Source organism: Lepisma saccharinum, chromosome 13 (assembly GCF_977018435.1).
Source record: "Lepisma saccharinum chromosome 13, izLepSacc3.1, whole genome shotgun sequence".
Classification (NCBI taxonomy): Eukaryota; Metazoa; Arthropoda; class Insecta; order Zygentoma; family Lepismatidae; genus Lepisma; species Lepisma saccharinum.
In genome coordinates, this window is record NC_139241.1 from 54,099,081 (window position 1) to 54,112,048 (window position 12,968).

At 41.4% G+C, this 12,968-nt stretch overlaps 2 protein-coding genes across 3 annotated transcripts in view; one reads left to right on the forward strand and one right to left on the reverse strand.

Annotated features, from left to right (window-relative positions):
* Lrp4 (LDL receptor related protein 4) overlaps positions 1–12,968 on the reverse strand; it is a 411,647-nt gene that overhangs the window by 156,043 nt on the left and 242,636 nt on the right. The gene's annotated exons all lie outside the window — the stretch shown is intronic.
* LOC145997104 (uncharacterized) lies at positions 1,803–9,575 on the forward strand. The gene is made up of 2 exons (XM_083133730.1): positions 1,803–2,467; positions 7,836–9,575. Exons 1-2 carry the CDS (start codon positions 1,859–1,861, stop codon positions 9,573–9,575), a joined length of 2,349 nt encoding a protein of 782 aa, XP_082989856.1. The 5' UTR covers positions 1,803–1,858.

A 12,968-nucleotide genomic window follows, 5' to 3' on the forward strand; every position in this document is an offset into this window, starting at 1 on the left:
GAGACAGCTTTTACATTTGTCATAACTGTCAGTCAGAATGATCAGATATATCTATGTTAGAAACAGTGTTTGGGACCTGATATGGTTCGATTAGCCTACTTATTAACAAAAGCACAGTTAGCTAATTCTTAATCATTGTGTAAGGGTACATGTTATTTCCAGCAAAAAAAAAATTGTATTTCTGGTAAATGTTAATATGTTACATTTGCCCCTGTAGTGTGTTACATTTGCCCCCGAGCAAGGGTCAATTGTAACATTTGTCACACATTTTTAAAACATTAATTATGATTAGCATCTTATATATGGCGGGATTGTGACTCCATAATATCAATAACAACATATTGTAGTGTTTCCATGCCGATTTTCACGCTGCAAAGATAAATAGTTTCACAGAAAATGCATAATTTGTCAAAATTGTTACAATTGACCCCGCTCTCCCCTACTGGATAAACAATTGTCCCCATATACTTTCTGCAACATGTGAAATGTTTCTGCAGCAGGCTAGCACAAAATTTGTTCCACGTTGAAATCACGACACACTTCGACGACACGTGCCCACAATCAACAGCGCCACACGCGACAATGTCGCTCAAGGTCAACGAGCTCTCCATCGAATGTTCGTGAGATTCCCCTGTCCCGTTCGCATCACAGAACGCTTGCACAGTGGCGCCACCTACCGATTAAAAAAAATCAGTTCATATTTCAAATTGCCGCACTGTGTATGTTGAGTTGCTTCGTCGTTAAATTCTTTTCGAGCACTTGTTGAGACTTGTAATGTTTTGTTGTGTCTTAAGAATAGAGGTTCAGGTTTGAAGGATCGACAACACATTTGACAAAGTAGTTATTTATGATGTAATTTGATATATTTTAAGACTCTACAAGTACTGTCATTGTATATGCAAAACCAAAATGCTTCAGAGCAAAGCAAGAAATTCACGTGACTACTCTTGGAAACGATTAATTCACCGTGTACGAGGACGGTAGTTCAGGAGTTAGATGAAAACCATTCGTTCGAAAGCATTTTTTTTTCAATCTTTGGTGCACAATATGTATAGCCTGTTTGAACACTAAGGTTTCTTTTCGCATGCAGTCCTATTAAATGCACACACATGCCATTTAGATGATTGAGAACGTGTGTTTTATGGAGACATGTCAGGTGAACTTTAATGTAAGTGAAATCATGTGTGCGTCACTAGTTAAATATTTTCACATATGCAAAGAAAATCCAAAACACATTTCCATTTCACTCAAGTATTGTGTGAATTCAATTTAAATTGTGTCAATATCTACAGCTAAATGTGAACGCGTGTTCATGAATTTAACCTTTACTGAACAGAATAAGATTAAATATTTACTTGGACCATATCGGTGTAAATCAATTTTGGTGATACCCCACTGTTGGTGTTTTATTTTCATGAGATAAGAGTTCAAATTATCATTTTAAACCTTTGTTGTAAAAGTTATTCAAACACAAAAATGGTTATTGGGATCATTTTAAGTTTTTTCGACTTCATTACTGCCTTCAATTGTTTTTTTTTTGGTAAAGATTTCGGGGAGGCTGTAGCCCATTCAGCCCCTTCTTCGTACGCCAGTGCAACAATCGCGGAGCGTCTCCTTAGAGACGGGTCGGGGTTGCCGTGTACGGTTACACGTCCACGTTGAGCGGAAACCAACCTTAGCATTATTGCAGAATGACGGTGGGTAGTAACAAGTTCTGCAACAATGAGAACAATTGCTAAATCCCAGGAAACAACCCTGAAATTGTTGCCGTGAGGCTTCAGCATTCAGACGGTACGGACGTGTTAAGTTTTGCTCCTCTGAATCCACAATCACGGCTCCAAGCATTTTCAAAGCCTCCATGCCCGAACACCTGGCAGCAGCAGCCACAACCCCGTCCTCGGACGATGAGACCACCTGTTGTGGTTGCTGTCCAAACCTCCCCTGTCTCCTCTCCAGGCGGAGAAGAAGGACACGTAGACAGGTGCAGTCCACCAGCACCTTCTATGTCCCTGTCGAGAGAGGAAGGTCGACCCTTCCAGGGAAAGGTGTCGGCCTGGTCGGTGCACCTTCTCCCCAAATCCAGCACGGGAAGCGGGTGGACGGAGATGCAACCGGCCAAACACAACCCGGACGTAACGCACTAGTACAGCCCTCTGCTTTGGAACCCACCCTTCTTTTACCATCTTTGGGCAAAGCAAGGCTGTACCCTGGACACGACTCTAGCAGTCCTGGTGACGCCATTCCCAGGACTGCTCCCGGCTTAGACAGCGCGCGAGTCAGCGAAAGAAGTTCGCACTCCGCACCCGGACAAGACGAGGCGCAGATGCATGAGGAGGACCCAACCATGAGCGACAGCATCGCCACGGTTCCTCAGACTCGACCACTGCACCCAGGGCCCGCACCTGCTAGTGCACCGGGAGAAGGACAACCTTCTGGCATCTTCCTCACCCAGGAAAGACCAATCGAGGTAAGAGTCCCAAGCAAAGAACCCCCGACAAAGAAAAACTAGCTCTCTAGCCTTCTTAAGGGGAGGAGATACAGTTACGCACCAATTGTGTATTCAATATGGCCCGAATAAGCACTGCTACTTAAAAAAAAAAAAAAAAAAAAACCTGGGTGAGTATGAATTTCTCTCCATGTTACAAGTGGGAGCGTTTTTGGATGTTGATTATTAACCTGCACACGATGTTTGAAAATATAAGAATGTTTCGTAATCTCATGTATTCCTTATGGGGAATCAACTTCAACATCAAGTTACGGCTAATCAAATTAAAGTTTCGACTTTTGTCAAACACATCTTCAAACCGCCCTCTTTGCGTTGATATCATTTTCTATCCCATCGTAAGTTTCATATTCCCAATAGAAGAAATCAAATAATACTCCCATAATCCCAATGCATTTCTCCTTGTCTCCTACGGCCATCCTGATAGTGTTGCCAAACCTGATACGCATAAAAAAAAGCTAATTTTGACCTTTAATTGAGCTAAAACTGGCTTTCGAGGAGCTAGATTTAAGAAGTGCTTCCTAGAGTAATGTTAGTGGTCAAAGGGGTGGTGCCCTGCTATTACCGTTAACTCTAAATTGATTACAACTTATTCGTAGTTTTCACCATCCGGCGGCATCATTCATGTCATGGTTGTATGAAATGAAAATAAAGGATTCCCTGATAACAATATTATTCAATTTCACGTCAACACGGCGCTATAAAGAAAAGTAGCTGGGGATATAAGAGGGGGTGGGACGACGCAGTTAATATAACAATATCACGCCACGTGCAAAATGTATAATCATGGCAAAAGTTGGTCTATGTGGGACGGGACAAGAGATGGCATCATAGTGGGTCACGGGGACAGACGCCCCAGTTCACAGTCAAACGAGTGCACAAAAGAGCCAGATCTGGCTCCAAGAGAGCTAAGTTGGCAACACTGCCATGGGGAAAGAGCTTGGGAAGAGCCCTGTCGAAACATCTAAACCAGGGGTTCCCAATCTTTTTTTGCTCACGGCGCACTATACTATGTAGTGATATCCCGCGGCACACTAACGTACGAGTTGGCCACAGTGCGAGAGATAACTGACGTTGGACTTGGCAACAGCACAACTTGCCTTCACAAGTCAGTTGTTTGTAGGCTGGCAGTTGTAACGTCTTTTGTCTGGGTTCTGGTGTTATTTAGCTTCAGTATGGATAAGTTTTTGGTAAAAAGGAGGAAGGAAAGTTGAAGATGTGACAGTTACGGAATCATTGAACCATTTTTACCAGCAATATCACAAATCTATGAAGTTTTGCGGTACACGTGGAGATTCTCGCGGCACACTACTGCCTGTGGAAAGTCTCCATATTGCCTCAATCTCATCACAAATAATAATAATTAGGGAAAGTGAATCATACATGTAAATTATGCGTATACAGAAAGAAGCCAAGCCAAGTTATTTATGCTGCACTCCACATAATAATAATATATATATAAAAATAATGATAAATGTTCTTGGGAGAGTCAATTTTGCTCGTAATTGCCAATTTTGCGATTTTAATTGTGCATTCTCTCCTGTAAAAAATTCATTGGAACTTCATTGTAACAGCGCAAGCCTGTGCGTCGCTTCTTCATAAGATGCAAATTGCTTTTTCTTGTCTGCTGTCGGTCATTCCGGGTAGATTAGCTAACGTGAGGTGAATTCATTGAAGGCAAAATGTCAATTGTAAATCTTATTTCCATTCGGAAGTCCAGGCAACTCTTCATGTTGCAGAATTTTTTCATTTCCACACAGCTTTATTTCTTTCTTCATTTTCTTCCTGGATAAAAAATAAAAGCTAAACTTTGAAAAACTTGCCTCATGGCATATATAAATATGTATAAATTCAATGGAATTAGGATTAGTAAAAGTTGCAGTTTTTCACGTCTACAGACGAAAATTCAAGAAGAATTCATGCATAATTCCCTGAGCCAATAATTCACGTATAATTCCCGGAATTCAAGGAATTCCCGATGAGTATCCACCCTGAAAAAGGTATTTCAAAAGTACAAGAAAACAAATGGAACCTTTCAAAACAGCAAACATGTTTCTTCCCATGTGGCTTTTGTCCGCGCTGTGACGTCACATCCACGCCAGTCGCAAAAGATGGTGTGGTTGAGCGCAGTAGTGGTGTTCGGAAGAGCCGTTAGGCCGGCCTCATCTTGTATCTTAGGCATGCCACCCTCTGGAATTAGACTTTCCGCCTGGAATACTTTGGGTGTTATGGCCGTAGCAAAGGTCGAGTACCGGGCACGGATACGAATTTGTGGTAATCATCACAAGAACTAAAATTTCAGTGTTCATGTATTAAACGTCATTTTAATGTAATTTAGAAGCAATAAAATTATCCGTAACAGACAAATATACTAGGGTAGGCCCGGCCTCTGAGCCTTTTATGGCGCTTCGCCACTGATCCTAGGCACGATCAATCCAATCTTTTCCATCCTTACCTATTTCCTTTAGGTCCATCTCAACGTTATCCCTCCATCTTCGTCTTGGCCTTCCTACAGGTCTCTTACCATCAGGTTTACCAACAAGAATCCTGTGAACTTTTCTATCCTCTTCCATTCGTGCCACATGGCTTGCACACCCACGTCTTCTTGGTTTAATTATTCTACTATCTGGATATGAATGCATATTTTGCAGTTCCAATTTATGTAACCTTCTCCAATTACCTGTCTCCTCATCCCTTTTGGGTCCAAATATTTTCCAAAGGATCTTATTTTCAAATACTCTCAATTTATGTTCCTCTTCCAATGTAAGGGACCAAGTTTCACATTCATATAATACTACAGGCAAAATTACTGTTTTGTATATTTTAACTTTTAGTTTCTTAGATATTAAACGAGAAGACAAAAGTTTATGAAGAGAAAAGTAACATGCATTTCCTGAATTAAGCCTGATTTTCATTTCCTCTTTAATATCATTTTCATTTGTTAATATTACTCCTAAGTATTTGATTTTGGAAACTGGTTAAAACCAGTTATCAACAATTTAATTTTCATTATTACCTAACACTTGGATTCGGCCTGTAAGCATATATTTAGTTTTCTCCTTGCTAACTTTCAACCTATATCTTTAGCTGCTTTTAAAAATACTTTAGCATTATTCTTAATTGTACTTTTATCATCCCCTAGTAAGGCTATCTCATCTACATCTGCTAACAACTTGGTCAGACCATTTAATTTTAGTCCTTCATTAGTTTCTTTTACCTTCGTAACAGCATATTCTAAGGCAACATTCCCCGATGGCGCAGTGGTAGCGTCGTCGCCTTGTAATCATCAAAGGGTCTCGGAGGCACATAGTGATTCGGATCCCACCAAACCGTAGGTCCAGTCCCGAGTAACCTTACTGTGCATAAAGTGAACTTAAAACACCAACTCAATCAATGAATCTAAGGCAAAATTATAGCGCAGTGGAGATAATGCGTCTCCCTGTTTTAACCCATCATGACATTTGTCAGACATATTAATATCCATACGAATTTTACTTTCTGTTTCACTGGTGCATACATTTATCATATCAACAAGCTTCTTAGGTATTCCAAACTCGACTAATATATAGTATATCTCCTTGAACCGAATCATATGTTTCTTTTCAAATCAATGAATACCTGATAGGACATTTGATTATATTTCCACATTTTCTCAAGTGTCTGTCTGATGTGAAAATTTTTATCTATACGAGGGTCGGTCATAAAGTCTTTATTATCGTAGTGAAAAACAAGACTGAAGCTAATGTTTGTGTTTTTCACGTAAGCGCACGTCCCTCTGTGTCAGCCCAACAGAACTAGACAGCACCATAATCCTGCGGAACGCTGTTGAAGCATCGCTTCCAAGATGGCACTCCCAATGGAGACAGTGGAAGTTCGCGCAGTGATTCGTTTCCTGTTTTTGCAGGGGAATAACGCGAAGGCGATCAAAGTGGAACTGATCAGTGTTGTTGGAGACATCCTATGACAGTGTGGTAAAGTGGCGGTAGCACACGGCGTCGCCACCTCCAAAAAAGGGGAAGATGCAGAAGTCATCGGGAAAGGTGATGCTGAGCATTTTTCGGGACTGCCAGGGCGTGCTCCTCACAGATTACGCTCGGAAGGGGCAAACGATCACAGGAAGGTCCTACCAAGACCTCCTGACCATGTTACGGGGAGGCCATCAAATCAAAACGCCGAGGAAATCTCTACAAGGGTGTTCGTCTGCTCCATGACAACGCAACAGCTCAATCTGTGCAGCAGACGGTGACACGCGCAGCTGCGTTTGGTTTCGAAATTCTGCCTCACCCGCCCTATTCACCCGACTTGGCGCCCAGTGACATCTTTCTCTTCCCTCCCATGTGGGAACTTCATCCGCCGCTGGGGGAAGTGCATCGCTCTGTGTGGTGCATTTGTAGAGAAGGACTAACCCCACCCCAGGCGTTCATGACACCAGCTCAATTTCATCACTACGATACTAAAGACTTTATGACCGAACCTCGTATATGATCTGTTACGTTTAAATCGTCATTGATAATCACCTATAATTTAATATTGGGTTAGTCTTGTTGAAATAATGTTATATAATACGTATTTTATATGATGTTGAGGGCAGAGAAATTCCACGGTAATTATTGCAGTTCGTTTTATACTACAATGATGGATTTTTCCCATTCTTCATTGATTGATTTGGTTTATTTTACTTCGCCTTTCTGTCACTTTTTAACCATTTTAGAAGACGGGGATGAGTGATTACCTTATAAAATTGATGAATAGACACTCACAAATATCCATGGTGGGATTCGAACCCAGGACCCCTGGCGTCGTAGCGCAATGTGTTAATCACTCTGCCACGGAGGCTGGCTTGGCTTTGCACTGTTGAGGAATTTCATCTTTATTCCATATCAAACAAATTAAATCAATGCCAGGTGCTTTGTTATTCTTTGGCCTTTTAATAGCATCTTTAACTTCAGTCAAGTTAGGTTCTGCTGTGTGTATTTAATTTACTTCTGATGTATCTCCTACATGAACATTTTAAAAGGTAATTACAGTAGTTCTTCCATCTACGTAAAATATCGCTTGGATCAGCCAAAAATTCACCGTTTCTATCTTATTTCAAGTTTACTTTAAGTTGCCACCCCTTTCTAAATTGATTTACACATCCATATGAATCTCTGATTGTTTTATTTTTGCTGTTTGTTTCAATGTCGCTAATTTTGCTTTTCAAGCCGTCATCTTTTTTTTTAGTTCTAAGCGTGAAGTTAACTTCTCTCTTTATTCTATTATGATTGCTTACATTTGTATCATCAGAGTTATTTAACCACTTACGCCTAGCCTGGTTTCTCTTTTCTGTTAGGTTGGTATTGACGGCAGCAAGCCCAGCACTACTACGCAAGGCCTAGCGAGTAAGGTCATCCTCCCAGCCACAGGAACCAAGCACGGGCCGAAGCCGACCTCAGGCGGCGTTTCAGCAGCGACAAACAAGACAAAGATATTTACCCTTATCTCCCTACTTCTCCTCGTTCTCCCAGCGATGCTCCTCTTCCTTCACTTCCTCGCCCCAGATCTCCCTGTACGGGAGCAATGTCTCTACAGTGAGAGCAATTCTAGGTCCAATAACAGTGCTCCATACCAAGTGGCGCCGTTGCCACTACCTCAAGCAGTTAAAGGAGAACGTGAAGTTTTCGAGCTGCCTCCAGTGATCGAATCTGCTGAAAGTCACCGCAACGTGGAAGCGGTTCTTGAGGAGGCCGTCGGGCAAGAAGACGGGGTGAGCCAATCCCCGAAGTTGACAGAAGTCGCGACTGTGTTGGACGTCGAAACCAGTGGAAGCACAGAGCTGCACGAAACTTGTAATGAAGGCGTCGACATGGCAAATGATGAGTTGGCAACTGTCAGCCATGTTAGGCAACCTTACGAAAGTGACCACAAGGTGGAAGAGGACGAAGTTCCTTTGCTCGAGGAGGCCGTCCGGCAAGAGGGAGAGATGAGCCAATCCACGAAGCTGACGGAAGTCGCGGCTGAATTAAGAGTCGAGACCAGAGCAACCATGGAGCTGCAGGACACGAGTACAGGTGTGGTTCTGGAAATCTCTCAGCTGGCAACCGTAAGTGAAGTTAATACATGCGACACCTCGACGCTAGGAAGCAAAGAGAATGAAACTAGTGAGAATGAAGGCATGGCGCAGCCTACTATGTCACAGGAAACGACAACGGCTGCGGAAGAAGGAGAAGACAAATTGCAATCTTCTTCTTCTGAAGAAAATTGCCCAGAACTTCACACTGAGGCATGTCCTAGCAAAACGTTCGTCCCAGACGATCTCTCCGAACAAGCTCAACCGACGCTTGAACCTTCTACCCTTTCACGGAGCAAACAGTTGCCACGTTGTCCCACCGTACGGAGGATATTCTCTGCACCATACACAGCAAAAGAAGCAAAGAACCACGACTGCAATCTCCAGACATTGGAGGAAACCCGATCCGTGCCAACACTCGCAGAAGACACAGGGAAGCCGTCACTCTACCTCTTCTCAGTAGAGGAAAGTCACTCGCTGACTGAGTACGACGCGGATCCAGAGAATCCGTTGGTCAGCCAACCAAGAAACCGCAACAGACGTGCGGAGCCAACGACGAACGAAGCTCAGGAGGTTCCTGTAGAGACACAACCAGGCACAATGAGACACAGACCAAGAGTTAGGAGAAAAATATTCAGAAGAAAACAAAGGGAAGGCCGGCCGATGGCGAAGACTCCTACGCAGAAACCCAAAAGGAGACAGGAAGAATACGGATCCCGACAAGCCATACATGATCCTGATGTGGAGGACCCAACAACAAGCAACCAAGAGCATACTGGCCCTCTCGTTGAAACCCACGAAAGCGCCGAGGCACTAGCTACGGTCCTCGGACGTATCCAGGCACCACCCATCCCCACCGTGGAAGAGAGTGTAGCAGATCCCGGTACTCGTCGCAGAGGGTACCGGAGAGTTCACAGGAAGACAAAACGAAAGAAAACACAGACAAAAGTCCTTGATTTAGTCGAGGACCCGGAGGATGATGATCCAGAGGAGGAGTGCACCACGACTCCAAGAAACGAGTGAAAAGTTACAGTAAAAGTATAGCAAGCAAATTAATACAAGTGATATAACTGAAACAAGTATTACAGTGTAAATTTTTGTACTTTCAAAATACACAAAATTTAGAACAATAAATTTTGAAAAACCAATTAAATTCATTATACCGTTCTATATAAAATCCCCAAACGTTATCTCTCCATCCCTGGATGCATGACTTCACGTCATATACGTCAAGTCATACATCCAGGGACTCTAATCAAGTAGTCCCGGGATCGATACCCGTTGGAGACATATAGTAGTTCAGATCCCACTTTAAACTGTAGGTCCAGTTCGGATAAAAGTTGACGTGAAGCCATATACCATGTACAGTAGAATAGGTAAGACAAGAAACTCCTCGCGGCCTCACGCCCAAGCCATACGTAGGGGAAGGACGCACAGAAGCAGGGTTGGCAGTGCATACGTGTCAAATGTCTACGCAGAACGAGAACACAAGAAAACTAAGCAAGAAGATCTGGGTTGTATGCCGGTAAACATACAACGGAATGACCGTGTTCTGCTAAGATGGAATCAATTTTGAACATCTTCAAACGGGGTTTGTTAATTTTCACCAATGAATACAATTCTGGTTTGAACATGTGTGCGTCAAAGGGGGTGTTGTTTTGAACAAGCCACTGAATCATAGTGTCTTTTCGGGAGGAGGAAGAAGGCGCAGGATTTATTTGTATGTTATGGCATGAGGCGTTGTCAACAACAACCACACTGTTTCGTGTGAAATTTAGGATCAACATCTCCCCGGACCCTGTGGCTGAGTGGTTAGCACATCGCGCTAAGGGTCCTGGGTTCGAATCCCGCTCGGTCATGGTTATTTGTAAATGTACATTCATCAATTTCATAATTTCATCACTCATCCGCATCTTCGCAAATTAGCCAAGAGGCACAAAACGCGAAGTAAAATAAAATATATCAAATATAAAAAAAAAATCAAAATTTTTGCCATTCATATCATGGTAGTAATCACCAAGAGATTTTCCAGATTTGAACATTAACCGCCAGCATGTACAATAATTACACGTTGCCCTTTAGACACCGGTGCTTTGACGGCAGCCGCGGTTCCATCCACCCAGGCTTCTTTCTTTGTTGTCGAGCTGTGAAAATAAGTCCGTCAACTTAAACAATGGGTCGTCCTTGTCGACGAAAGATTTTTATGGCTTTGAGGTACGATGAACGTAAACTTCTTATTTCGTCCTTTTCTATAAGCAATTGTCTATTATTTCCTGCTTTTTCCCACTTAAACTTACGTTACGTATTATCTTGCGCACACACCAGACACTGCCTTGGAACTCTATTCTTTGTTTCAAAACCCTTCGGATACCTTCCCTGTCCGTAAGGTGAAATTCGTGCACAACACGCCTAACAACACATTATCGAACTCGTCTATATGACTTTTTATTTTTCGGCAAGGTCGTGTTTTACGGGGCGTATGAAAGTGTTTCTTCAACGTAGTGCATGCTTTACTTTCTATTAGTACAATTCTTCTCACACTGCTGAATGAAACACCACATGCGCGAGCCACCCTCCTTTGCAACTGGTTTTCGGACATACGAACTCCCACCTCGTCTTTCATAAATGCATTGACATTATATACAATTTCTCGCCCTTGGCTGTGGATTACTTTCCGTGCACCGAGTTTACTTGCTTTCTCTGAACTGCAAGCTTCCATGCTAGCAAGTACACTGCACACAAAACAAACACACACTTTAAATGAAGACAGGCAAGTCGATCGCGTTGTTTCTCGGTGCTCGCACAACATTTATGACGTTCGGCAACCCTGCCTGTGTGCACGATAAGGGAAGTTCGCGCATGCGCTTGCCGCGTTTCCGACCCAGCTCATCGGTGGGAGAGTTTCTTGTCTAACCTCTTCTACTGTACTTAACTTGCATCATGGGCGATTGGACTATCGCTACCCCCATAGGCATCTAGAAATAACAGCAAATTGTTTTATAACTAATACATGACTTTATAGCAAACGCCTCACTCAGTGGCGTACAGTAGTATTTCATTATGGGAAAGAACTGATAACTCCTATAACGCAATAAAGTTTCGTACGGTTATTCAAACACAAAGAAATTTCACGCTGAAAAATGGTATCATTCTCTATGGACTGATCATTTCCAAAATTAAGATGCTGCTGATGTAAAATTTCGAATTGTTAATCCCTGTCTCGTGCTTAATTATTATATTAATATAATATATATCTTATTAATTCTAAGGTTTTCTGGAAAAATCACATAAGTAACGAACTGCAATTTTCCGCTGCTTTGTCTTGAAGTCTCAATGAGATAATTAAAGAAAATATTATGAGTATAATTGTATACTGAGTATATGTTATGATTCTGAACAGTGACGATTCAACATGTATAACATGTCTGTAACATTTGCTTTAAAAAGAATAAACATAAAAACTGTCGGTTGTAAAGTTGTATTTTTTTCTTACTCAAATGCTTTTTCCAGAAAAGCCTAGAATTAATAAATGAATAGACGGATTATTAGAATCATATTAACATTTGTATAATTTTGAACAAATTTCTGTCTAACGAGAAAATAATTCCTAGCAGATTTCCATTAGTGAATTACATGCAGGTGAATACTGGAGAATATTTTCGCAAAGTAATTCTTATCCTAACGTAATTCAACAACAGGGTGTTTGTTGATTTATTGCACTGAAAAAGATTGATTCTTACTCAAAACCTCAAGTTGCTGCTTCTAATATAGTACGTATATTTAGGGTGAACATAATATTTTGACTCAAAAACAGGACATCCCAGAGAGGTCAGTTTAATCCCCCCTGAAAAATCGGTTACGCTCCATTATAAAATAATTGATATTATTATAGTATTATTATTATCATTATTCATTAAAGTATGGGTCACATAAATTATGCATTATGTGACTGTACAATATTGACATTCACAATTATTATGAACTTATTGTAAAAAAATTAAGGTCCTTGCAACACTGATACATATTTGTTTAAAAAGTTGTTGGTAAAAATTGAACATCTAAGAATGGCTGTGAATGCTATGATTGTGATTGCACAGATGTGATAATATAGATTATATTCGAAGTTATGATGTGTCTACATTTTTATTTGTGCAATCTGTGAACTTAACTAAAAGGTAATTTGGGATTAGGCAAAGGCCCACGTCTCAATTATAAATAATAAATAAAAATATGATATCCAGCTGTCAAAAGGTATTAATTATTATAATCTCGGTATAGTGCTTCTGGTTCCTTCTGATCAACATTGATGTTAGTTCCACGCTGAAGTTGAGGAGTGGCAGAAGTATTTATCAGAAGAACCATTCTTCTTTAAACTAAATTTTAAATAAATTAAATTCCAGTCCCGGAGGGAAAATC